We start from the raw sequence: 27,983 nt of genomic DNA on the forward strand, positions 1-27,983 counted from the left end.
TTAAAAGTGACCTTTATTTGTGACGGTGCGTACAAAAGTGAGAAAGTAGAAAAAAAATCAAGCAGAAACACGTTTTTCTATTGAGAAAAATAGCAATGCACACAGTATTGGACTGTAAGATAAACATACTGTAATAACATAAACAGAATGTTAATAAATTAATTACATTTTTCCACTTCACTTTCTGCAGCTTAAAAATTATTTTAATTTAAATAAAATCAAATAATAAAATAATAGTGTTGTTGCCTTTATTGACTCCCTCTACTTTAGTATACAGCGGAAGCTCTGTTTTCGGGATTATTCCTTTCAAGAAAAGTCTAAAACCGAATCACACAAAAACTGAAACAATATTTCCCATAGGAAAACATGTGAATCCAATTAATTCGTTCCTGACAACCAAAAATATCAGGGAAAATATTTTATGGACAATAACTATTGTTTAACAAACACAAAAAATTGAAAAATAAATAGCTCTGACTTAATAAATTCAGCTCATCGGTGCTGCACTAATATTTGTCGTTCTTCGCAGAGGATAAAGAACATATGACCATGAGTACTGTGACAGTCTTTCTACATTTGCACCATTTGTGTTCAATCCGTTGCTTATCGATTTTTATAGCGCCGCGACATAGATGATAGTGTTAGCATTAAGCTAGCCGACTGAAAGGCTAAGCTATATGGTTGTTTTAAATATAAATGGTGCAATTTTCGTTTCATGTTTAGTTTGATAGTAAACTTCAACTGGAAGTGGCAATAAACAGCTTGAAGCCTCTTTTTTGAAGACTTGTTCACCGTTTGCCAAAGTGCTGCTTATTGCGAAGCGAGTTGAGTTCAGTGCCACCACACATCGCTCGTATCTCAAGTCAAAGCAAAAGATTCGGCCGACCGACGGCTCGTATCTCAGAAAAAAACTTCAGGTACTCGTAAGTCAAGGTACCACTGTATTTGAAAAGGAACATAAATTCCCTTGACTGTTCATTTTTGCCTGAGGCGCGGCCGTTCAGACGTTCTCCTCAGCGGCCGCCATCCTCTCGATGGCCGCCCAGTCAACCTCGCTGAGACGCCCTCCGCTCTCCGTCAGTTTGTCCAGCCAGTCCATACCGGCCACGCCCGCTTCGGCGCCGTCGTCCCGCTCGTCCATCAGTTCAGGCAGATTGACACCCCTCGACAGAGAGGCCCCTGAGGTCGAGCGAGCATGTCATACATACGGTTCATCTGGAAATCATTCGCGCCGCTTCACTTTTTCCACATTTTTGTTACGTTACAGCAGGACCCAAGGAAAATTCCTGTCGATATTTTTTGGGGGAATAATTTTGCAGGTTTTTTGCCCAAAATAAGTTCATTAAAATGTATTTCTTAATTTTGAAGGCAAAGTTAACTCATTTAATTTTGGAGAGAGGCAGTAACACAACAAAATGTGGAGAAAGTGAAGAGCTGGGAATATTTCCCAAATGCATTGTAAGGATTGTGACACTATCATCGGATTGTCAATGAGGTGTTTACGGATGTTACCTGGTCTTCGCGGTCGTTCGGTCCTCCGGCTGTCCTCTGAAGGTCTTCCAGGCGCTTCGGCAGTCCAAGGACGACGTTGGGCATGCGTTTGGCCTGAGGGACGCGTCAGACTTTTCTCTTTGCTGTAAAACCCACAGAGAAGATTTTAATTCAATCAAAACCGGCCAAGACTATTATAAGAATTCAGTATGAACAATATACATTAAAGAAGACCTTTTTTTTCATATTTTAATAGTTCTCAAGTGCTTTAGTAACACATCTGTGACAATGACACAATGACAAAAAAAAAAACAAAGATCAAGAATTGCGGCACCATTTTCAACCTATTTCCAGTCTTGCTGAAATCAGCTCATGCAAGTGAGCGATTGGACACCACGCCCAGTGTATTGCTGGGCCAATAGCGAGTGCGGCCTTCGTGATTTAAAAAAGTTTGGCGACAGAGACGCTTTGCAGGCTGCCGCTCGTCATCTCGCCAGTAAGTGAATGCGTAACTTTGGGTTGGATCTCGCTGGAATGTGTCAGCGTTCTGTACAACGCTTCGCCCTCTACAACTGTTTGTATACAAGCGATCAAAAAGTGGCACACATAATATGTCCCCTTGAAACATGCAGGTGTAGATTTTGCGGCTGAACAAAAAATTCAAACAGTACCTGCGATTGCCAGCGGTGGGCGGAGCGGAGGAGGACCTTACGGCGGGAGCATCAATGACTAAAATACGAGAGCCGGAAAAGGGGCTGGTGCGAAGTTGATCTGCCAACAAGGTGGCGTCGTGGAGCCTCTGGTTGAATTGTTTCAAAAGCATGGCCCTGGCAAGCCAAAGAAAGAGAGAAACATGTTTTTGTTTTTTTTCGTGCTATCGTATATGGTCAATTGGAAGGTGTTTCCCCAATGCAAATGAGACTTGCACGAGTGCGGCGGTTGAGAACAGGTGGGCTGTATCAACACACATGACTCACTGGCGTGTGCACATTGGATAAATACGGATTTTTCTGTACTTACATTCTACAGTTGAGTCCTACGTATGGACTCAGAATCTGTTTTATGCACTCTTTCAGAAGTGAGGCCCCTGGAGCCTATACAAGATTACTTTTTTCATCCTTATGGACAATTTAGCCTTTGATAAACCAAAGCTGACTTTTGGTGAGAGAAGTTGGGTACATCCTGGACTGGCCGACAGTATACAGAGAACAAGCAAACTCCACACAGGAGCCCAGTTTCGAAGCCCGAACCTGAGAACTATAAGGTAGACGTGCGAACCACTCGGTTAGCGTGTCGCCCTGGTACATCGCAACATTCAGCAGAATTTAGAAGGGCTCACTTACAGACTCAACTATTTGCAAACAAGCAATTAAAAAGTCGAATTTCCATATTACGTCACCTTTAAACAAGTTCTTACTTCTGCTTTTCCTGCGTGTTTCTCCTGCTGGTCACTTGGCTGGTGGATTTCTACAACGAAGAAGAGCAAAAATGAGCAACCGCATGGATGTAATATGGTGGAACATTCTCAACAGCTGGTGAAGGATCCAACCGATGTTCTGGAAAAAGGTTTGATCTCCTTCTCGCGCAGGCTGGCTTTCTGTTTTTGATACGCCGAGTGTCTCTCTCTGTGCTTGTGTCTCATCCAGATCTTCAGCTCCCGTCTGTCGTCGTCCTCGTCGGGAAGGGCGCGCCTCGGGGAAATCTGCCGACTCGGCTCTTGCTCCTCCGTCCTGCTTTGTACGAGCCACATTGTCGCTCAAAATCCGTGATACTCTCACGTCACTCATAAATGAGTGAGGAACGTACCTGTCGTCGAGCGTGTTTGATAAAGACGCATCCAGATCAGTTTGGGATATATAACCTTCTCGCACTAAACCTTCCAGGATCTCAGCTGTATCGGAAAGCCCCGTCTGGTCCAGACTCTCATCAGCGGTCCTGCAGACGACACACACAGGAGGACGCCGTAGTTAAAACGTGAATAAACGAAACCTAATCTAACCCAAACAAAATATCCCAAACACTTGGAAAAACGTGTTATGGTCCGATGAAAACAAAGTGGAATTTCTGGGCCATAATTGGCCCTCGAAAAGTGTTCGATGCAAAAACCAACACTGCTCATCGCCAAAAGGTCACCATCCCTACAGTGAAGCACGGTGGTGGCAACGTCATGCTTTGGCGCTGTTTTTCTTCTGCTGGAACAGGCGCTTTAGGCAAAGTGGAAGGAATTATGAACAGTTTGAAATAGCACTGTCATCACAAAACCTTGAGGCGTCTGCTGGAAAGCCCAAAAAAAAAACATTTTTCTAGCTGCAAAATGCAATAGGGACATAGCCTGAAGCCTCACACAGTTCTCCTGTTGCACAATTTATTTAGGTATATCATCTCAATAAATTTGAATACATTCTAATGAGATGCATCTGCATATTTTTGAGAACTACAAGGAGCATTTTTCAGACGACTGACATAATATTGTGACGGTAAGTTGGTATCTTTATGAGTGTAAGTGAAGGATTCAAAGGAGCTCTTCGTTGCCTGCGAACCGATGAGCAATGTAGATGATCTCGTCACATTATAGCGAAGCGTACTTTCGACATTTTCACCGGAAATAATTATTGAAGAGATTACTTTCTTTAATCTTGAAAATATACGATTTTATGCTCATCATAAAAAGACAATCTTAGCCTCAAGTCGACCTAATATTACAGCACTTTACTGGGTCACTCGGAGATATGAGCATTTGGAACAAATTATATTGCATCTCAAGGCACCACTGTATATAAAAAAAGAACATAAACAGAAGGAATTTTAACAAAATTTTATTTTACATCTAACCATTATCTTTTTTTCCCCCTTATTTAAAATAGGTCAATCTGAGTGTCAACATAACAAGACGATGTACGGATTAAAAACCACTTACTCGTCAAATGTTTCCAATGTTCCGGTCAACAGATGGTCTGTGGGAAAACAAACTGTTACAACATGACAACCAAATGAATTGTCATGAATGGAACTAAGGGACAACATATCTAATAACATCTGACACATACTAAAAGACTAGAAGAGCAGCTGTTGGCCGCCGCACTTTGATGAGAAACTCAGAATTTACGAAGAGCATCTTTACTTGGAAGGCTGTGTTGGCCGTGACGAAGCTGAGGGGAAGACGGCGGACGGCGAGCCGACGGCTTTTTGTCGGGGCGGTGGGAGTCGTTGCGAAACATGTCTTCTTCTTCCTCGATCTCTTCTTCCACCTTGCAGATGTCAGGTTCTGGCGCAGCCCGAGATTGAGGCTGTGGGGCTCCTTTGTGGCAGTCAAAATGCAAATACTATTTTACTGAAGAGGTTTATTTTCACTGCGACTGGCTGGCGACCAGTTCAGTTACTTTTTGTTGTTGTTGTTGACATTTGTAAAATAACACTTGTAGAGTTTTAAATGGATCAGCAGGATGGGAGGATTAAAAAACAACAAACTTACCGGTTTCAAGAGTGTTCTTTCTCACACTGCTGTAAGTGTGTTTCGGCTGTGTCTTAAGCTCTTGCGCTGGGAGAGACAGTCTTACTGTTTTTCTTACTGCAGGCTTCAAATTCGGAGGCGAGGCTGGTATGACTTGCCGTGGCTTGCGGTCCAACAAAAACACACAAAGAAAAATGCCACATTTAATCTTTTCAAATCTGAATCAATAGGATGATGATGCAATGCTTACATACCTCCTTTGCCAATCTGGACTGGGGAAGGTCCTTCTCCAGACAGTCGGCGATGTTCTGCAACGCAGCCAGCTGTGAATCCAGCTTGCTAATGTGCGACGAGAACCAGACTGCGGCGGTTTCGGACGGAAGATCGCGAAGCCCGTCTATTCTTGGGGTCTTGATGGCTTTCGAAAGCTCCGGGCCAGTTGAATCTTCATTGTAACCCGGAGAGATTTTCTCTGGTTCCCTGTCGCGAGGTAATGCTCTTCTTGGTGTCGTCATGGCTGGACTGAGCTCAGAGTCAGGTAGTTCCTCGGAGTAGAATCGCTCTGGTTCCAAGTTGTGAGGTCTCTCTCTTCTTCTCGTCCTGTTGGCTTTACAAAGCTCGGAGTCCGGTAGATCCTCAGAGTAGACTCTCTCTGGTTCCCCGTTGGGCTCAGCGGCGCCCTCGCAGGAATCTAGAACATAACGCAAATACGGTGCGTTGAGATATGAGTTTAATTCATTCTATGACCAAAAACGGTTGTCTAAAAAACGTATTTTCTCATTGAAATGAATGGAAATGCCATTAATTTGTTCCAGCCTTCCCCGAGGGAAAAAAAAAAAGGGTAATGTATATTTTAATGAGGAAAACTAGCACTCAATGAATTGAATGGCCACTACGCTGCTCCTTCTGGTGCACCCCTCTTGGCCACCCGTGGGCAGTATAGGACAGACCGATGGATTTACTGTTCATTGAGAGGTCTCAACTCTTCTTCTCAGCTCATCAGTACGGCACCAATATTAGTCGTTCATAAGAATATGACTGTGATGACTGTTATATTGTCTGTCCACGTGATGCTGCACCGTTTGTTGCTGAAAGACCATTTAATTATAATGACTGTCAATATACGTCGCTGGCATAGACCGATGAACAAAGATACATTATTAGTAGTAAATCAAAATAACGTTCCAGGCCAATTCAGTGAGGTTGGATCATTTCTAATAGCAAAGTGGTTGGGAATCACTGGTTTGACCCTTAATGGCACGTCGAATCCAGACCTGTTCGAGTGACGGCTTTGGGGGTTTTCTCATCGGCAGGGTGAGCACTCTTAACGATGGAAGCGGCGAGCATGTGAAGCTGAGCGGGCGTGAGTACGGGAGGGACGGAAGAAGCGTCTTTCGTTCCGGAGCTGGCAGGAGGCAAATCCCGATGCTGCGTCCCCTCTTCGATGTCCAGGACACTCAGGAAGTTGCGGCCACGCTGATCCTGGCAGAAAGGACAAGATTGGCCAACAAAGCATTTTTGCTTAAATGGGCACATGGGAGTTATTCTATATTGGCGTGTGGGTACCGGTTTTGTATCTCACCAAATTCCTCTGTTCTTGTATTGGCGGGATGTCATCTGTGTCTTGAGAGGGTTTGTCTCCGTACACGTTTTCGAAAGTGTGTTCTTTCGACTTGCCTGTACTAGTGGTGGCTGACAGTGTGGCTTGAGGGGACACTGCTTTGTCCACAAGCACGGGAGAACACTCTGGAAGAAAACAAAACAGCGTGATGCTTTCTCACACACTACCTGAGAATCCATCCATCCATTTTCTTGAACACTTGTCCTTAGCAGAGGCACAGGTAAGATGGAGCCTATACTAGCTGACCGTAGGGAAGGGAAGCTGGACACACATCTCCATTCCGTCGCAGGCCACATATTGGACAAAAACCATTCACACTCAAATGTACACCTATGGACAATTTACAGTCTTCAATGAATGAACTAAGACGTATGTTTGTGGAATGTGGAATCCCGCACAACCACAGGACGAACATGAAACCTCCACACAGGAATGCCGGAGCCAAGATTCAAACTCAGAACCTCGGGACTGCGAGTCCACCGCGAGTCCACCGAGCTGCCAACCTGTTCATGAATTCAATGCGGGAAAAGGCTTACTTGGCTCCGTGTTGGTGAAAGCGTCGAGGCACTCTGGGGGTCTTTTACACGTGGAGGCGAACGCGTGGAGCTCGGCCGAAGTCGCTCTCGCCTTGTCTAATAACGTCCGACCAGTCGACACAGAGCGACTGGATCCTGAGGGACTTGGATTGGCGCCTGACATGGGCACAAGCACAACGACTTCATGACACTGAGCGAAACCATCAAGGCGCACCTTGCGCTATTTGGTACGAACCACGTTGAATGGCGCAATCCCGTGTAGGGGCGATTTCCTCCGGGTCCTCTTTTGGCTAATCAAATAATAGTTGTAAGTTATTCATGAGAATGTTCGCATTGTTTTGAGTAAAAGAAATGTCCTGCTGCACCTGTTGTGTGGTGATGATGATCTCATTAGGCAGATTTACCCTCAGTGTCCTCTCTCTCCTCTTCTGCCTGTAATCACACGCAGGCAGTCAATCAGGCTATTGTGAGAACAAGTCGTCAATATTACAACTCGAGGTCATCGTGCCTTTTGCCGCAGCCGGAAGAAGGCGCGGCGGCGCCTCGGTGCGTTTCGACACAGTCGTTGACCCGGAGGAGCTGCAGCCGAGCCTGCTCCGAGTTGCGCCTGACCGCCACTAAACCTGCCAACTCCTCCAGGGAGATGAGGCGAGCCTTTTGGGACGAGCTCGGTGCCGGGGTGGACATCTACACAGAACGTTGGCAGATTGAGGGATGCAGTGTTGGGGAGCAAGAAAGTATTTAAATAGCAGAGTTGGCCAAGTCCTTTTGTTTTCCAGTTTTTATCATGAGCTAGTTTTGCATTTTCTGTTCATCCAGTCACAATGTTAACGCTATGGGAGCACATTTTTCTGTAAATTAATAAGAGGGAATTTATTTTGTGTGCATTTTCCCCCCAATTGTGCAACATTATCAAAATTGGTACTGTATATAAGTTAGAGGAAGAATTCCTTTGTACTTTTTACTTTGTACTTAAGTCCATTACAGAGTCTTATATATAGTTCTTTACTGGTACTTAAATCAGACCTACGTTTACCTTTTTTTGTGTGTGCTTCTTTATTGTATCTTTTGCCACCTGAGCCTTTTTTTGGGTACACAGTGGACCCCACATATTTGTGGCTCGGCACCCGCAGTTAACCGTCCACGGATTTTTTTAAAATATATGTTTTTTGTCCATATCCACTGTATAATACTCACCCTTCTCGGTTTGGGGTCTATCCGTAGAAGCTGGAGTTTGGGAGTTTGCCCCAGTGGCGCTGCTGGGACAAAAAATGGCTTGGGAGGAGGAGGTTGCGAGGGTAGTCTGGGGAGGTCGACGTGTCCTTGTGCTCCAGGCAGCAAGTGCAGCAGACGAAGGCCGCGTGGCGCCTCGGACGTGGGATTCTGGCGACGAGAGCTCCTCGCCGGGGACTCCGTGGGACTGCTCCGACTGAATCGAAGGAGTCTTTTCGGGGCCGAAGATGAGCCTCTCGTCCTTTTCGTGTCTCTCTTCCTGCCACCGTGCAGGTGCAGCAACTTGAGGCCCCCGGTTTGAGAGGACGGGTCTGTATTGATATTACCAATAGAGGGCGCTATTGTATTTGTGTTCGAGGTGATCAGAAGCCCTTGGGTGGACGGGATTAACCTCGCGCTTTCCTTAAAGTGAATGTCTGTTGACTGCGCTTCCACAGAAAGAGGTCGAAATTCCTGGGGCGGTGGGGGGAGAGATAAAGACAAATGTGATTAGCTCAAATACGAGTAACGATAATAAAAGGAAGACGAGTGACTCCAATTAAGCACAAGCGAGTGGGGCAAAGTGCACATTCAATTAGTCGTGAACAAACAAAGCGTCGCCCTCGCGTCATCTTTAAACAGACAGATGCGCTCACATAATGAAGTAGTTTCACGCTGGATGACGCCTCACTTCGTCGGGGGGATTTAATGAGCAGGCACGTAAAGGCAGGCGTGCAAACACGGAACCGACGAAAACGCTTATGAAACAAGAACGCGGTGCAGCGGAAAATAGGAGGAATTACGTTCAGTCGCCCTGTGCGTTATTACGCACGCGCGGGTCAACATATGCATACTTAACCGGGGTCGTTATTGGTCGATCTAAATGGACTGAAAACTTGCGGTGCGAACAAGAACGAGAGGCGGGGTAAAAAAAAAAATATATACAAAAATACAAAAATTCGGCGCCTGTAGTTAACCAAGCACCACACGCACACATTTACGCAACATTGGAGAAAATCGCATACTTGAAGGATCTGTGGAAATGGACAAAAATCTTCTTAAAATGACCAAAACTGTCTTTTCGGGCATGGCTTCTAGAGATGTTTTTTTTTTTTTTTTGTTCATCTATTCATAATAGACAAGTAAAACTATTGTAGGCAAGTTAAACAGGCTTCTGGAGCTTAAAAAAAAAAAGCTACTGCTAGACACATTTTTGCGGTCACCCAAGATGTAAATTTCCACCTGGGTGAACGCGAGTATGATAAATCCCTCAAAATGTCCATTTATTTACCGCGCTTCCCACCTGTATCACGTAAACATACCTGGTAGCTTCCTCCTCCGTCATTAGTAGCGCAGGGAAGATGGCTGACATGATCAGGTTCGCGTGCGCTGTGTATGGGAGTCTGGTAGGCGTACATGGGTGCAGATGCCGGAATAGATCGCGGGTTGTTCGGTCGTGGATTTGGCACATGTATTTGTGATTGAGACACTGCAGGGGTGTGCGCAGGTTGGGGATTTTGTTCAGGCGGCACGTTGGTCGTGTAAGACGAAGGCACATAAGGCCGAAAGGGGTTCACGTTGGATTGAGCTAAATAGGAATTCTGCTGGGCGAGTTGCAGACTGGAAAATGAAGCCCCCAAAACATCCATCAGGCTCATATAGTTGATGTTCTGCAACACAGGAACAGCATTTAAATCATCAGGTTAAGTGTATGGCGGTAACGAGGGAGGCGTCGTTACCTGGACCAGTCGGTACAGATCTTCGCCCAGACGCTGCCTCGTTGGCGGAGCCTCAGGGGTGGACGATGGACCGGGGCCAAAAGGATCCTGAGCAGGTGCGGGCAGAGAACCTGGATGGTCTAACGGCGTGTTGGGGTACGCCTGAGGCTGAACGGACGAGGGAAGTTGGGGAATTGAAGTACTCGGCGCCCGGGTCGCTTGATGGCTTCCGGCCCGACTGAGGCTTCAACAACACAACAAGAGAACGCAACAATGACGCAAACTGTTATACTATTATGTTGTTATGTTACAAGAAAACGTCAAAAGGTCAGGAGCTTTCATCTCAAAAGTTTCAATTTGATTCAGGCAGCGATTTAAATTATATTGAAAATCAAATTTAACATGTTCAGAATGACGGGTTTTCTCTTGCGCTCCCATATTCCCAAAAACATGCACGTTAGCTTCATTTAGTCTTCTAAATTCTGAAAGTGAGTGTGAGTGCGTGTTCCACTTCTCTCGCTCCAAAAGTCAGCTTGGCTTCATTAGAAACTGAATTGTTCGTATCTGTGAATGTCAGAGCAAATGCTTGCTTGTCTTGATGTACCCTGCGACTGAGTTGGCAACCCGTCGCGAGTGTACCCCACTTCTCTCACCAGAGGTCAACTTAGGTCAACTTGAAAACTCTAAATTGCCCATAGGTGTGGATGTGAGTGGGAATGGTTGTTCGCCTGTATGTACGTGCTCTGCAATTGGCCTGCTCCAGCTTCCCCACCACCGTAATAAGGACATAGATGATGGAGGGTGGATGTTCGGATGCGGACGTCTGTTGAGTAATTCAAAAGCATGCACAATTTGACATTCAGAACTCACAGGGATGTGGAGCAGGATGCCTCGATCAGTTCTCCACGCTTTAAGCTCTGAAAAAATACAACGCGGACATTTGGTGACATGTGAAACTCGTAATGCAATGAGAAGAGCGACAGTAAAGGGCTGAGATTGACCGCTTGTGGCGAGCAAAGGTTTTCAGACGTGATCCCACTGGAGAGAGGGGATGATTGTTCGGAACGGTCGCCGCTGCTTTTGCCTGTGACAAAAACACGATGTTCGTTTAACTTTTGTTTGATCACCGCCTACGTACTGACCGCTTGGGGCGTCGTGCCTTCTTTTTCCGGCGTGACATCCAAATCATCAAAATCCAGTCGCTGTGACGCGGCGGAGCTTGGGATCGGGGCGCTCAAGTCGAGTTCGTCTGGGTTATCGGGGAGAGGCGTCCTCTGAGACTTGAGTTCCTCTGGTTCATCTGTGTGAGAACAACTACGAGAGCATACACATGAATAACATGAATACATAAAATGCAGTAAGTATGTTTGTCGATGTAGATTCTCAGTCATCCAGGTCATGGGGATCTGCAAAAGTTGAATCGAGGCAAATGTCTAATCCGGTAGGTTCTACATAGTACACAGTGGCGGTTTCTGGCACGCGCGATACGGCGACATTTCTGAAAAAAATATATACATGATGTTGTTTTCTGTTGGCATCATGAAATGTCCATCATTGGCATCTGTATGGGGTATTTGCCGGAAAGTCAGTTATCACCAGTTATTGCAAATGCTTGATTTCTGTTGCTGCTGCTAAGGGCAGCACAACCAGTTATTAGTTACAGGGAGCAATAACTTTTTTAACATGGATTTTTTTTTTTTTCCTCCCTTACATGGGTTGTCTTTGTGAGGTATTCAAATTGTTTTGATGATTCGAAACATTGAAGTGGGATAGATATGCAAAAACTAAGAAACTGAACTCGCGAAGTGTGCAAATACTTTTTTTCACGGCACTGCTTATGTACATGTGAATCTCCTCAACTTCCATCTATTTCTATACTGCTTACCATTAGGGTCACGGCTGGGCTGGAGCCCCGCCCAGAACTGCTCGCCAGCCAATTACGGGGCACATATAGACAAACCATTCACACTCACATTCTTACCTAACAACAATTCAAAAGACTTCAATGAGCCTAACGTGCATGGTTTTGAAATGTGGGAGGAGCCCCCAACGTCAAACTGTGAGACGGATGTGCTATATACTCATCCATATTAAGTTAAATTTACTGGTGGCTTTATTCTGCTATCTACAGCAATCATCAGCCTGTTACTAGAGAGCGCCGCGTGATGATGTCATTGCTATGTGTGGCGTTGTTTTAAGCGGTAGTGACCGTGAAGTTATGTGAAGCTGGTGAGCGTGACAAATCGACCAAACAACTTGAGTGTGTATTATGGTTATTTTTGCCCATCTTATCAAGTTCTCACGCAAAAAGCACTCACATAGACTCTTCTCCATGCTGTATGTTGTGATCCTGACCAGCAACGGGAGTGTTAGCTGATCCGGGGTAGCCGGTATCAACGCTACTCTCTCGCTCCGGTCTCGTGTCCACCTCGGGTTGCAGCACCGGGGCGACCGTCCATCGTGCTTCCGGGCAGCACGGCTGAAGTAGATGAATGAACCTGCGCTCCAGAAGGCTCAGCGATGTGAGCACCGCCGGCGTAGAGGTTTTGACGCGGATGACTATCCCGTCTTCGGCCTTTCCTTCTCCCTTCGGTTTCTTCTTCTTGCCGCTATGCCCAAGAAGCACCCTCTTCTCGGCCCAGCGCAACATCCACTCCAGGAGCCTGCCCAGCACCGGGAACTGGTCCTCTAATTTAGAATCCAGGACCTGTTGAAGATCGACACCGGTTTCCGCGGTGGTCGAAGAGCCCATCGCCAAGACGCTTTGATTTCCGTCTGAACGGGAGCCTCCCTTCTGATGTCGGAGGCTAAACAAACCCATTTGTCCCCCTGTCCCAAGCTCAGGCAGTGCAAACGCAGAGAGGTTGCTTCTGGATTCAGAAGCGTCGTTCCAGGCCGCTGAAGTTTGCGACTCGGGGCTCGTACCGTGCTTCGCCGGCCTGCGGCAGCATCCGGCTCGGAACACCGGCAGCTCGTCGCCACTGTGCTTCCTGGTCGGGTGCTGGCCGTCTTTTTGGCGACGGTGCATCGTGGTGAGCACGTCGAAGGTGAGCGAGTGCAGCTCCCTGTCGCGCAGAGCGGAGCAAAAGGACTTGAGCAAGGGAGGCTCGGCCCTGTCGCCGTTGTCCTTCTCCAGCATGTAGCTGAGAAAGAGCTCGAGGAAGGTGAGATATTCGCCATCCTCCAGCTCAAACTCCCAGGTGCCAATGACTGGAAGGGAAGGTAGCGCAACATCCTCAGGCGCCCTCTTAGTCGGAACAGCAGTCCTCTTTGCATTTGTTTTCACCTCCCTACAGGAAGACAACAACATAAGCCACACCATAGAAAATCATCGTTGATGCTATGGTTTGGGGCGATTCATCAATTTCATCAAATAATTTGAATTCACAGTGAGCCCCAGTTTATGGCAGGAGATGTTTTCCACACTGTGTATATGCAATAATATGATGAGGTGATGATACAATTTCCCCCAGTCATATCAGTCCTCTGAGGGAAAGAAAGGAAGTTGGACACCCCTGCCTACCTGGGTATGGATGAGTTGCGAGGGTCAAGTGAGACACCCTCAGATGTTTCCTGTGCGCTTTCTCCACAGTCGGTCAACGTGCTGGCGCTCACGCTCGTGACCGGTGAGCGTGGCCTCGTAGTGGCCGCCCCGTGTTCGGCTTCCTTGTCCTCATCTTTCTCCCACAGCCGGAGCTCCGGGGGGGCAAGGTGCCTCTGCAAGCGGCCCAGGTGCTTTTTCCTCTGTCTGAGTTTGTCTCGGATCAGACCCTTCATGGGCTTACCGACCGCCTGTTTGTCTTCATCTAGAGGACAGAGAACGTACAAAAGGACTGTTTATACCTACACTCCCTTTTTACACTCATTGGCTACTTTGTTAGCGACACCAGGACCACTTACGACATCATGAAAACAGTTGTACAGTTTAAGGAACACTTAATTTAAAATACCATATTTTAAATGTTGATATTTTACCACTGTAGTTGGGTCAACCTAATGATTTGGTTCCATTGTACATTTTAATACAAGCACTTCCATTGACTGGCTGTACCTAATGGAATTGTTGGCATTACAAAATGTTGTTACTTTATTAAATTTGAATGAATAAAATACATATGAAACTTCAATCTCAAATAAAAAAAATGAATACAATAAACGATTACAGTGGTGCCTTAAATTACGGGTGACACGACGTGATTTTGTTTCAAAATGTCATTCGGCCGTTTTTGTGCTTTGACTTGCAAGCAAAATGTTTACGCTACGGCTCAAGTACTTTATGGTGTCAGTGAACTCAACTCATCTTCACAACAAGCAGTAATTCGGCAGACAGTGAACAATTCTTAAAAAAAGATTTATTGCCATTCCCATTTGAAGTTTACTGTCTGCCTTTGCCTTCATAAACACTGTTTAGCTTAACGCTAACGAACATTTCAAAACGCCGTACACAGGTAAGCGAATAGCATCAGTGTCGCAGTGTTCTATCCCTTTACGTAACACATTTGAACACAGACGACGGAGCAACACATGCAGACAGACAATATGACAATACCCACAGGTAAAGTATTATTTATCCTTTATGAAAAATGACTAATAATACTGCTGCTTACTGAGTCATTTGTGAAACTCGTCTTCAGGTGTGTATGTCAGTATTATAATGCCCCCAGTTGGCCAAGGCGTGCATACCAAAAGGAGCAGCACAATGTCCATTGAACTGAAGCAAATAAATGTGGCAAAAACATTTTCCTTCTTTATGCTCTATTTAATCACACACACTGAAAATGCCATTTTGTTATAATTTTGAGTATATATGCAATAAATATACGTGCACCAATAAAGTACTATTTCTAATACAATATATAAATCTGTTAGGTTATGATGTACCAAAAACGCTGCATTGCCTCAAGCTCTGCAGCAGTGACTTATACTTCTCCCTCAGGGAGACTCTGACAGACTCTTCTTTCGCTGGGAAGGCAAGGACCAGCGTGTCTGCCACCTAAGAGGAAAAGGAACAAAATAACAACAACAACAAAAATAGTTTATTTATTGTTTTTCCCCATGTGTGCGGGAGGAAACTGGGGGGGGGGGGGAATAAAAATAAATCACCAAAGCGAGGGGTGGCAATTCGGCCAGCAGGCTGAGCAGGAGGTCCTGCAGGATTTCCTCAGCGTTCAGGAAGTGACAGAAAGGCAAATAGCGATGGGCCCAGAGAAGAGCATCCAGGCAGGATGAATGCACTTGTGAATTGTCAACGTCCTTGAAGGACACAAATATAAATCGACATGCTCAGGCCATGCACAGTTAAAAGATAATAACACAATCCAACATTCATGTGATACCTGTTGCATTCTGGCAGCCTGATACCTCCTGCAGGCAACAGAAAGCTGATCCCTGACATGAAGCATCCAGCATAAACCACACAGCTCCCTGAAACAGACTTGAGGAGGAAAACGGAAAGAACAGAATCTAGATCAGTGCAGTGTTGTGATAAATTCCTTTTTTTTTCTTTTTTAGAGAAAGACAGAAAAGTAATAATAATATTGTGATAAAGTCATATTTAAAAAAAAAAAAAAAAAGTTAGAATCCTTACAAGAACTGACGGATTTTGTCGGCATAACAAAGCTTATCTTGCGAGAATAAAGTCGTATGTTTTCCCAAGATACTAAAACTGTAATTTTATGGCATAAAACTCCAAATCTCCAATAAAACTTGCAGTAATGACATCATTCCATTCAATTTAAAGAATGCAACCGTTTTTGCCGCATTTTTTGCTTCAATTCAGTGGACAGAATGCCGCTCCTGCTGTAGGTGCCCGGGCCACGTTGGGGCAGTATAATACAGAGACGCACACGAAGAGTTTCACAACTGATTCTATACATTGCAGTAATATTAGTCATTTTTCATAAAGAATAAAGAATATACGCCTGTGAGTATGAACATATTGTCTGCAGATATACACGGAGCCGTCACAGCGCTTCACTAAGCCGAAGTAATATTACTCATTTTCGCAGAAGACAAAGAATATATCACTGGCGTCGGGCGGAATCCTCGCATCTCCAAAACCATAAATTTTCAAGAATCGGATTTGTGAAAAAATATCAAATTGACCAAGTTTCCCGCCCAACAGTGATGATATGTCCGTGAGTATTGACTGTCCACATGTGTTATTTCACCGTTTGTGTGCAAACATGCATTGCTTAAGGGTTGGAACACTGCAACACCGATGTTATTTGTTCGCCTGTCTATGGTATTTTACAGTTTGTCAGCATCAAGCAGAGTGGACTTCGAGCAATGTGGTTGTTTTAAATACACTGTGAAAGCACTCGCATCGCAGTTTTGTTAGCAAATAAAAAATTTAAAAAAATTGTACTTGCATTTCGAAGCGCCAACGTACAACTTTTATTCTCGCAGTATGACACCTTTTACTTTACTGTGATGCCTTTTACGATGCAAAAGACGCCTTTATTCTCCCCAAAAATAGGACGAGGATTTATGTGATGACGAGTGGCGTCTCACTAATAGTTTGAATGGAATCTTTGCTGTGGCCCCGTCTGAAGAATCCACCGTGGCAGACAAACTTCAACAGGTCCTCTGGGAGAGCCTTTTCCTCTTTGGGGAATGATGTGTAGCCATACTTCGTCTTGATCTAAAAAATAAATAATCCGTTTTAAGACGGCACACTTCATTTCCGAAATAAGACCTTCAATCAAAGCTTCGTGTAACACACACGGTACCTTGTGTAGTAGATGGCGGGCCCGTCGCAGGTTGCTGACGTACCACTGGGCAGCAGGGTGGCAGCATCGAGCAGACCTGAGCAGGAGCAGGATCCTCTGGAGAACGCCAGACACTTTGTGGCGTGTCGCCACTTCTGCAAGCTGTCCTGGTGTCCCCACAGGATCCTGAAAGACGCACGCATATTCTTGTCAGCGGAATGTGCGAATATGGGTCTTTTTTTGGTTTGTTTTTATCCATAACGGTAAAGAATTGAACAAGTTATTGATGATTTCAAATTTTAGGCATAGTAAAGGCAATCCTTCTTGACAAAGCAAATGGTGGTGGCCCTATAAAATACTATTACTATTGAAACTATAACACAAATTACATGTATATGAAGATGACCCATATACAGTGGAATGGATATAAAAAGTCTACACACCCAAGTTTAAATGTCAGGTTTTTGTGACATAAAAAAACACCAAGATCATTTCAAAACTTCTTCCACCATTGTGCTTACAAGTGGGTGTGTGACTGCGTTCAGAATTAACCAATCACATTGCAACTCATGTGAAATGTAAGTCAGCAAACACCTGCCACCATTTAAAGTGCCTCTGATTTTAACCACAAATAAAGTTCTGATGTTCTAGTAAGCTTTTACTGGTCTTAACATTATCTGTAAACAAACAAACAAAAACAGGTCTAATATTTCTGTGGAAGTTGAGACGCGTTACTTTGAAAAAAGCTTCAAAACTTGTTTTTAATAAAGTCATTGTCATTCGCTTTATCTCACAGCAAAGTGAAAAAAACCTATTATCATCGAAACTCGGATTTTTGTGAAGAAAAAGTTGGATATTTAGTTTTAAGTGTTTAAGGCCCAGCTCGACACGAATGTATCCTTTTGTATTGAGTACCTGTGTATTCGGGGAAGGCTGTGGACAATACAGAGGCGGGGATGGCAAATACAGGCCACTGTGCACCAAAGCAGAAAGACCTGAGCACAGGTCTTTGGCTGAGTCCAGTAAGGAAGTCAATGGTGAAGTTAAAACATCCACACCAGCAATAACCGATGCCTTTAGTATCTCCTGGGCAGACCCCTGCATTGCATCCAAGTCTTGTCCTTCCACAGGGTCTAGTCAAACAGATAGACACGTGGATTCATTGATTAAAGCAGGGGTAGGCAAAGTATGGCCCGAAATATTTGAAATCTTGCCCTTGAGTAGTAACGTTTCCCTACCCCTGGATTAAAAGGTTCATTAAAATGGTCACTAACCTGTGAATCCCGTATCATTGACATCACTGTGCTCTCCAGCGTCGTCGTCCAGAAGACACTGCAACTCGGCTTGAAAAATGCTTTCAGGGAGTAAAGTTTTGGGAATGTGAAGTTCTCGTTTGCTGAGCCTGTTTAAACAACAACAACAACAACAAAGGGATAAAACACATCTCAGGGATAGTGACAGGAGAGTGGAAAAAAAACAAAAACAACAACAACAAAAAAACATTCCATTCCATCACACACTCACTGAGTGAAGTCCAATTGGCCGGCGCAGTAGTACATGTAAGCGAGGCTGACGGAGGCTCCCGTCTTCCAGTCCCCGAGTTTGGACGCCAGCCACACCGTCTCGGGGAGCAGACCCCCGAGCAGGAGTAGGTCCAGGGCGTAGTCCACGGTCCACTTCTCCGAGATGTTCTGCTGGCGAACCGCTCGAGCCGCCGCCTCCTGGCACAGCGGCACCAAGCGCCCCACGCTCGGCCCTGGGCCAAAGGAGGAAGTGAGATTGTGCAGCTGTGAATCATTCGTGCTTTCCATTTTTAATTGGCAATCAAAATTCTAAATGTATTTACTTTTTTTAACTAATACAAAAAATATATATTCCCCCCCCACACGGATTTGTATGTGAGTTCACTGTGAGTGTCATTTTCAACACGAACCGTGAGGTAGATGTAACGGAGGCAGGACGGCCACGTGGTGGGCAGGCAGTATGTTGAGCGGCTGATTTGTAAAATAGGAAGCCATGAACCTCGCCAGAGTCTGAATGACGGCAATGACTGCGTCGTTGTGAAGGTTCATCGGCAGAAGAGGGCCGGCTGCGGAGCACAACGTTAGATCTTGAGCAACTTGGCCAAAGTTTGCTCTTTGTTTCCCTCACTCTATTTACTCACCTGATGTACAAGTCATGTGGTTATTATGGTATCCAGCATTGTGCAGCGCCAAGTGGGCCACGTGTTCTCCCAACTCCATGGCTTCCCTCAAATGGTACTGGGACAACAAACTGTAGAGAAGAGCCAGACAAAGTCTTGTCTCCTGGAAGGCGCTACGACGACAACCTACTAGAGAGAGGGAGAGAGAGAGAGACGCACGTTTGTACTATTTTACAGTACTGTATGTCGATTTGGGAATGAACACAACTTACTTTTTTTACTCTCTTCCCAAATTTCGGTCCGCCACGTCTCAGCGCTGTTTTGGTACAAGCCACACAGGAATAGTTCTTCACCTGAGGAGGTGATTCCTATTTAGGATGGATTAAACGTACATGATTCAAGTAGCGCAATTGCAATATTTTGCTCTCAAGTGGCACAGTAGGGATACGCTGATCGGAATCAGGCCTCCTCCAAATGAAAATACACAAATTGGTGACTTATATGCCCCAGTGTCTTCCCAAACAACACAAATAATCCAAAAAAAACCACTGAAACACTTGGGTTTCGTGCTAACACTGATGGCAATTTCTAAATGTTCTGAACTCCATCCACCTTATCCAAGGCCCAGCCAGCCAAAATCAGAATTGGGCACTTGGACCTGGAGTGTAAATCCAGCCTTAGTTGCACACAAGTGACCATTTAGCCACCTTCGGGTTGTCTCTTACCTGTGTGACTCAGCAGTGCAGAACCCTCTTCGAGTTTCTGTCCGGTCGCTTGCAGAGCTGCTTGGATCTCCGACATGATGACTGACAAGTGCTCCTCGTCTCCTTCCTCCCAGTCAATGTCCTCCTGAAGGCCTCGCATGTCTTCCTGGTACTTCTGGCTAACCTTGTAGACCCACTGCCACACTCCAAATAGTCTGGAGGTTATGTGAAATATAAAACATTTTAAACATGCAACATGCATGTTTTCAGGATGTGGGAGGAAGCTGAAAAAAAAATCACACAAGTACAGGAAAAACGTGCTAACTGAGGTGTGCATTGCCAATTCTCATAATGAAAAGCCAAACCTGCTAGATGGTCGCTGGGGTATTGGCAGATCCCGATGAACAAAGCCTGACTGGTTCCCCTCATAATCCCGCAGCAGTGGCACATGGTGGACATCTGAAGCCGAGAGTTGAGAGTCCTTCTCCAATGAGGACCAGATGGTTCTCCGCTGAAGGCTGTAGGCGCAGTCGAGGGCATCGGAGGCCAGCTGGAGGATGAGCACAGCTCCGGATAGTCTGTCTACATAACCTGATGGGCAGGACTCTGTCGGAGGTGCCAGCAGCAGGTGGACCAGCCGCTTACTGAGCTCCACCGCCAGCCCCAGGCCAGGAAGCCCGTCCAAGTGAGCGTTATCCCACGGAAGGAATGAGAAAAGTGTTTTCAGAAGCTCCAGGATGCAAGCAGAACTGGAGTGGCCCCTTTTTCCAGAGTGGGCAACACCTCTTGGCATCGAGTGGAACAAAGCGGCAAGCTGTGCCACCCGTAAGACGGTGTACTCGAGCAAGTGAGCTTGGTTTTCCACTGCGGCTCCCAGAGATAAGCAGAGAGCCCACGCCGTCAACAGCCCGTTCTGGATCTTGCCGAGTTCCCGGTGAAGACGACGCACATTCCTCTCAAAGTCCTCTTCGTGATCTTGGTTTAGGTCTGTCTGTGTGTCCAAAGCGTGAAGAGTGTCAAACATGGAGGCAAAATCCAAGTGTCCGCTGTCCACCAGCTGCGATCCAGGAGGAGGGCCGTCTACGTCGGAGTCGTCCTCAAAGAAGGACTGGCATATGGCATAATACTTCATTAATTCAATTCAGTACAGTCGTCACAATACAGCTTCTCGTGAGGAATAGGGAATGAACCCTGCCGCAAATAGCGAAAAAAAAAAAAACATGAGTAATTGACACCTCTACACAAACGTTGATAATTACCTACATTAATAGTTTAAATCACAAGCGCCAAACTCAAGGCCCGGGCGCCAGATGCGGCCCGCCACGTCATTTAAAGTGGCCCGCAAAAGCAAACCATGGTCCTTGCTGAAATATCAAAATTGCAAATTGTTTCCACATTTAATAACATTGGGAATTGCAAGCATTTTTTGTTACCAGTTCCCCTTTTACAATAAAATGAATAATTGCACAAAGTAGTTTCAAAAGTAGTTATCAATTTGTTGTATATTTTTAGTACGAGGCCATTATACATTTACAGTATATGGTTTCACAGTCATAACGGTCCCTTGGCGGGAAACAATAACTACAATGTGGCCCGCGCCAAAAAAGTTTGACACCCCTGGCTTAAACCGTAAATATAACATAAATTGTGACCCCAAAACACTTGAATATAATTTCCAATCAAACTAACATTACCCTTAAAAATAATGGATTACTTAAAAAACAATTTTTTAAATGCACAGGAAGTGCAATGTGTAAATGCAACGAAGACACTCCATAACTTCGACCATCCACAAACTTAGCTCCTCCCTGACATAAAAAATTGACAACAATTTCTATTTAGACAAGACTTTGGCCGCGTCTTGTGGGATCTTCGGATTTGAAACCCAAACTTCAGAAGGTGAAGCTTTTGATAAATACATCTTTTATGTTTCAGCATCACGCATATGTAAGGACATGATGAATCAAATGATGATTTTTTGGGGGGGGGAGAACCACCCTGTATTTGATTTTACCTGATTTTGAATGCAACAGCCGTGGCACAATACTATTTCACATACAGTTTCTTTGAACAGACCTGGATTCTTTTGAACATCTCCTTGGTGCCACTGAAGGTGCTCTGGTCCTGCAGAAAGAGAGGCAAGGGGGACTCATGAATGGCTGCAGATGTGATGGAGTCTGCAGGGTGAGGCCCACTTGCTGCAAACGACTTGGCGTCCAGGTTGAGGTACGACTCCATAGGGGTCCTCACGTACATCTAAAGGGAGCAAAATGAAACATTAACTCGAAAAATGCCATTTCTGCGGAGAAACAGCTAACTCTGCATTGGCCTTCATACTGTAAAATTGATTGGAATTTAGAACATTTACAACTTTGAAAATACATTGCCAAAAAAAAAATAAAGATCTGGTACCAAAACAATGAGAATTGATGAATTGCTCACAAAATACAGACCTGAGTAGATAAAGTGCTAATGTCCCGAATGACCGCAATAGTTTGATGCTGGACAGCTCTGATATGGTTGAGAAATGTGGAAGCATAAGGAAAATTTGCTAAAATGTCGCCATTACGTTGGGAATTTGGCCATGAAAAATGTGGAATACTGGTAAAAGTGCCCTGGAATATATATATATAAAAAAAAAAAAAAGATTTCCTAATATGTCCTGAGAGAGCTGAACATTTTGAGGTTGGAATGGTTTGAATCATTTGAGAAATGTGTCAGGAATAGGAAAAATGTGTCAAATGTTTCAGTTGATTCTGGGAATGTTGCCATGGAAAATGTAGAGTATAAATTAAAGGTAAAACTGAGAATTTTTGGAATGTGGAAAATAGTTCCCAAAATGTCCAGAATAAACTGAACATTTTGGAATGGTTTAAATCGGTTAAGAAATGTGGGAAGATTAGGAATATTTCTAATAATGTCTCCATTGATTTGGGAATTTTGCTGAAGAAAATGTAAAATTCTGGGACTAAATTGGGAATTTGGCAAAATGCTATTAAAAAAAAAAAAAAAAGATCCCAAGATGTCCTGAATGAGCTGAACATTTTGACATTGGAATTTGGAATGGTTTGAATTGCTTGATTATCATTATAATGCAACTACTTATCTTCTTAAGTTTAATACAGCGTCGTATGTAAAGTTCTTGCGTCAGTACCTGCGACCGCTCCAGTATCTGGCAAGCCTTCTGAAGCTCCTTACTGGTGTTGTCCAACAGAGTTTTCACCAGCATGGCGGGAGAAGGCCTGTCGAGGACCCTCAGCACGGTGGCCATGTAACCGTCAGACACGATGCAGTACAGGAGGCGCGGGTGCCACGTGACGGAATAGCGCTGCCTCATGGCGTCCCGCGCCGACACGCTGGAGCTGGACAGATGGGCCTCCGCTCTTCCAGCTGGTGGTCTACAGGGTGAAAAACAACAAGCGAGGCTCGTCACCGTCACCTGTCTTACTACTGTAATAACTACTGTACAGTATCAAATTTCCTCAAGCCGGAGGCCTCGGCGCCTTGCCCAGGATGTGTCGTCCACTTGAACAAAAACAAACAGCACCTCAAATACAGATAGGTCCTCAAGTATTTGGATGGATGGATAGGCGATTGAGTTGATGGATAGATCAATAGACCAATTCACGATAGATGGGTGGACGGATGGATAGATGGGTGATTGCGGGGATGGATGGCACCTATCAAGGGATGCTATCACATGACAAAAAAAAAACAGTCCTTTGAATTTACTTAATTCAACCATGTACATCAGTTGCATATGATTTAAACGTGTTAAAAATACATATTTTTTTCCGGACAAGAGGGGTAAAAGTGGGGTAAATGATGTCATTTTAACAAATTTTAATCATGTGCAACTGATGTACATGTTCAAATGAAGTAAATTGAACGACTCTTTTTTTCACTGTAGATGGATGGATGGAAAGACAGACCACAAGACAGACTATTATGAATATGCACGGTATATTATAATGAAGACCAACCGGTAAGTGACCAGTGGGTGAAGGGGAAGGAAGTGTGCAGGTCCAAAGTCGATCTTGCAACCAGAGCTGTTTAGCGTGAGGAGCCCGCCGAGACGAGCCAGGACCAGAAGGGCGCCTCTCTTCAGAACACAGGCCAGGAAAAGGCTGTCATGTGACCAGCTTAGACTGCCTACCCAATATGACCTAAAAAAAAAATATATATATATATATATATATTTAAAACCCTTCAAGGTGTACAGTAAAAATCAAATCGATTCCCATCATTGTTAGTCCACCTTGTGTATTTAGAAGGAATCTGCTCTGTTTTACACCCGCATCTTCCAAGGCCGCTTGACACGGAGACAAAATTCTGTGTGCTCACAAATAGAACCTGTGTCGCCTTGTTTCAAAACAAAAATGTTCACATTACAGCGCAATCTCGCATAAGATTAAACCGAGAACACACAGATGCTCACTTTGGGCTGCCGCTGGTTCAGGGCGACGGCTAGCAGTTGTCCGTCAGGAGAAAAGTCGCTCACCAACGCCCCTCTGGACTTGACTGCTTGGCAGGGCGGGGTGAGACGCGACATGGGGTATGTCTTCGTGGCCCACTGTATGCTGTATCCCAAGGACCTAATTAAAAAAAAGTGTTTTCGTGATGGTTTGCAGAATGATGAATAAGCTTCTGTCATCACAGACAATGCCACTCGAGTGAAATGGCACTAAAACGCTCCAGTGCCCCCAAAAACATTTTGTTTTTTTAAAAGTGTATTTACCGTACATACACAAGTGTTGTAGTGATTTGTGTGCATTTAAGAAGCGTGGCCTGGTGGGACTTTGTGAGAGATCCTGGATGCAGGTTTTGGCGTACCGTTGCCCTTTGCCAGTGTTCTCATTTTGTATACATTTGTTATTTGTTTAACTGCCTTACGTTAACCCCCCCCCCAAAAAAAAGGTTCCCCGCCCCTGGTTGAAACAATTAATGCACATTTACCCAAAACTCAAATGGTCTTCCATCCACTGAACTTTAAGGCAGGTAATGATTAGCTTCTTCCCAGATGTGAATACAAATGCCGATAAGCATACATCACCCGTAGCCTGAAATTAAAGCGCAACGTCACAACATAAGGTACACACACGCGAAACCTCGCGGACCATTTGACTGCAGTGATGCATATAAACCTGGCTCTTCACAAAGACGCTGCACTGTGATGCCTCTTTGTCCTTCAAAGCGGGCAGAGGATTATCTTGCGGCGACTGTATTTGCGCCCAGCGTCCCTTTACCAAGCCGTCACGCGCCAAAGTTAAATCCTCGATGTCCGTACATTCCCACAGGAACACTTTCCCCAGTTTGGTGACCAACAGCACGCGCGCCCCGTCACCTGACGCGTGGACGGACAGCCGTGCGGCATTTCCTGAAAAAAAAAAAAATAAATCCACTAAAACAAGGCTAACAATGTCCAATATAAGATAATAACACACTCACTACGATACAATTAGGAACACACGCACATTGCGATAACAGTCTTCCCAAGTAGGAGTTCCTCTAAGTATGAGTTATGGAATTCGCCCAAAACCAAACCTTTTGAGGACATCTTGTTGAAAACAAAAGACATTGTAGATGTTTCAAATTCCTACAAGTGCTTTGTCTCCATCTGCTCCTACAGAGCTTTGCAATTCACAAAACAACCGCATTCAGTAGTTACATTATTCAACACAAACAAACCACCTTCGCATGACAACAATAGTATCGTATCTGTATAATACTATATACTGTATGTATTTCGCTTTTTGGATTGAACTAATAAAATAAATGAACTTTTCTATCATATTCTAATTCATTGAGATGCACCTGTTTCAAGGTACTCCACATAAAATGGATGCAATTCTTGAATGATCAAACTCTTCAAATAAAGTCAACAGCAACCAATCAAATGTGTCATTATGGTGATGTAGTAATGCAAAATTACTCTGTCCAATACGTATGGAAGCCTACCTTGAACAGCAGTAATCATCTGAACAACTTCAGGGACAGCTGCTACGGTCTTTAACATGTCTTTGTCCCTGTTCCATAAAAAGAGCTCCCCTGAGGCTAAAAGTCCACAGAACCAAATCCCTGAGAAACACACACAAAAAAGGCAGTGAATGTTTTTTGTGACGTAAAACACACTTTTGACTCCTGACGTTGAAAGTTACCGTTGTGCGATGGAGCCATCGTCACCACATTGTTGAGAAAAGGATGGAGTTTGGGTGTCTTCTTCTTGGTGCGACCGGACACCATGTTGATCTCGCTGATCCGTTTGTCGTCGACCAGGAAGACACACTCCTTCTCCTGAAGCACCGGGAGGGAATTTTCACTCGTGATTTGGGTTACAAAATCCAGGAATTTGTCAACGTTGAAAACTTAAACTACCCTCAATTCCCAGTGAACACATTCACTGCCATTGACGGTTTTAGAAGTCAAATATCCATGTTAGCTGGGAAGGCTGGCAGTGAATGAGTTAATTCCCATGGAATGCTTCTAATTGGGAGTATATCCAAAACTTTGCATTTTCTAACGGAAATTTTGCACCCCATTACAACTCTATTTATTATCATTTCTTGGGATGATTTAACCTTTTTCTGTACCTGTCCAAGCCAGCAGAATCGTGACCATGGCTTCTTTCGTTTGATGCTGGAGGTCAAGATGACATCTAGCTTCAGCTCCATGCTGCCAACGCGACACCGTTAGTGTTTAACGATGCTAGCAGGAAAAGCTCATTGACGTTCCTCCTTTGAATATTCAACAGAGGGCCACCTGAAAGGGAGAAAACGGGAATTTCTACTAAATGACCCACAGACAAAAAATACAGGACATAATAATTTCAATATTTATGTGTATAACTGTTAGTATCAGTGCTGTAAATATCATGTGTATTAATGCTCAGGTTATACTGTGGGTCAAACTGACCCAAGTACAAAAAAAAAAGTTGTGTTATTAACTTCACTCCCGCACCCCAAACAAATTACCAGGATAGTCATGCACTACAGAGTGACTGAAAGGGGTTAGTCATGGAATGACTCATGAGATATAAACAAGGTTTACCGGAATTCTTTTCAGTTTCCGGCACTTTTGAACTACACGATGCCCTGGGGTCAAACTGACCCAGGATCATAATTTGCTGTTCTTCCTGAGAAATGAACATAATCGGGCACAAATGATAAGCGTAGCACCTCGCTTTGTTGCTCAGATTATTTAGCATTCGTTAGCTTTGACTTTCCATTACAGGTGATTTACTCATACTGGGCAATTGATCACATCTAAATTTCTACAGCATATGGCAAATGTACTTAGCTAACTAACTAAAGAGCTAGCTAGTTGGCAAGCTAACTACTTAAACTAGTTAATTACGTCATAATTACAGTAAATTAGCCACTAATTAAGTAACTTTCAGTTTTCTGGCACTTTTCGAGAATTACACAATTAGAACATTATTGTTGAGAAATGAACATAACGGGTTAGGGTTGAGTGAAAATAAACAGCACAAATTTGCTGTATTATTAATTTCCTATAACAATGCTTCTGTGCAATAAATCTTTTTTCTGTTGCAATGGCCTTTTTATTAGCTTTTTACATGGTTCCACATTTGTAAGGAACATGCATTTCTGGGATGAGTGGCAGAAGTGACTACATGTGGGTTTCGCCTATGAAAGATTTGCCTAATCTTCTCTGCCGATGCCACACTGCTTACTTTACTGTTGCCATAAACTATTTTATTTTTCAACTTCTTGCACTGGCAAAGAAGTTTTGGCATTTTTTTTTTTTATTTCATTTTCATGGCCGCAATGGGCTTTCTCATAGCTGCTGCTCATCCCACAAATGCATGCTTCTTAACGGGCTTTCCAACGGTGAGCTTTATTGCCAAGCAGTATTGTTACCACAAAAAAATAAAAAATAAAAATAATAATAATAATCGAGAAAATACAAATGTTGTTACTTTTTTTGTGCTAGCAAAAGCTAGCAACCTTGTACATACCCAGGTCGGGATGAAACACCCTCTTCTTCTTCATGGTTACTGACATCCTCGCTGAGCCATTCGGGGGACTTCGGCCACGTTGTGAACATCTTGTGACACTAGTTTTTACACAATTTATAACTTAAAAAAAAAAAAAAACGCTCGTCTCATTTCTTTTGTCGCCTCTGGCGCCGCCGCGCAGATAGCATTAGCCACCTAGCTAATTGTACGGAGAAAAGGAAGCGCGGATATTTCGAACATATTTGGCGTACTGACGCGTTTTCGCGTGAACGTCGCGTTACTGGATTGGTCGACTCACCGATGTATGATCATGAGTAATCGCAGGTAACTATTTAAAAAATAATAATTCGAAACTCCCTCCGTTTCAGGGGCAAAACACATTTCCCATGATCCTCTCGGGGGGAAGCCTTCAGCCGTTG

At 44.4% G+C, this 27,983-nt stretch overlaps 1 protein-coding gene across 3 annotated transcripts; it reads right to left on the minus strand.

Annotated features, from left to right (window-relative positions):
• Positions 1-17: 17 nt before the first annotated feature.
• Positions 18-27,965, minus strand: cplane1 (ciliogenesis and planar polarity effector 1). 3 transcript variants are annotated; one of them, XM_061699129.1, is made up of 48 exons: positions 27,565-27,965; positions 26,177-26,345; positions 25,745-25,880; positions 25,545-25,664; positions 24,731-24,963; positions 24,543-24,646; positions 24,025-24,181; positions 23,845-23,948; positions 23,570-23,752; positions 22,741-22,984; positions 21,663-21,842; positions 19,952-20,694; positions 19,608-19,801; positions 19,155-19,250; positions 18,904-19,071; positions 18,673-18,828; positions 18,264-18,495; positions 18,014-18,141; positions 17,655-17,872; positions 16,761-16,925; positions 16,543-16,672; positions 15,366-15,463; positions 15,133-15,282; positions 14,911-15,022; positions 13,553-13,835; positions 12,348-13,319; positions 11,189-11,343; positions 11,031-11,113; positions 10,900-10,946; positions 10,051-10,273; positions 9,634-9,981; positions 8,297-8,785; positions 7,608-7,786; positions 7,465-7,531; positions 7,335-7,389; positions 7,100-7,255; positions 6,525-6,688; positions 6,217-6,424; positions 5,197-5,633; positions 4,964-5,105; positions 4,613-4,789; positions 4,409-4,445; positions 3,298-3,426; positions 3,041-3,221; positions 2,909-2,958; positions 2,163-2,318; positions 1,513-1,634; positions 18-1,179 (listed from the first exon to the last, which is right to left on the minus strand). In XM_061699129.1, the coding sequence occupies exons 2-48, from the start codon at positions 26,255-26,257 to the stop codon at positions 1,001-1,003; spliced, it is 9,171 nt and encodes a 3,056-aa protein (XP_061555113.1). In that variant the 5' UTR covers positions 26,258-26,345; positions 27,565-27,965; the 3' UTR covers positions 18-1,000. The 3 variants fall into 3 exon arrangements, with proteins under 3 accessions (XP_061555113.1, XP_061555112.1, XP_061555114.1); XM_061699128.1 differs by having other exon boundaries at positions 10,900-11,113; XM_061699130.1 differs by lacking the exons at positions 18-1,179; positions 1,513-1,634 and having other exon boundaries at positions 2,235-2,318; positions 2,891-2,958; positions 10,900-11,113.
• Positions 27,966-27,983: the final 18 nt, after the last annotated feature.

Source organism: Phycodurus eques, chromosome 15 (genome assembly GCF_024500275.1).
Source record: "Phycodurus eques isolate BA_2022a chromosome 15, UOR_Pequ_1.1, whole genome shotgun sequence".
Taxonomy (NCBI): Eukaryota; Metazoa; Chordata; class Actinopteri; order Syngnathiformes; family Syngnathidae; genus Phycodurus; species Phycodurus eques.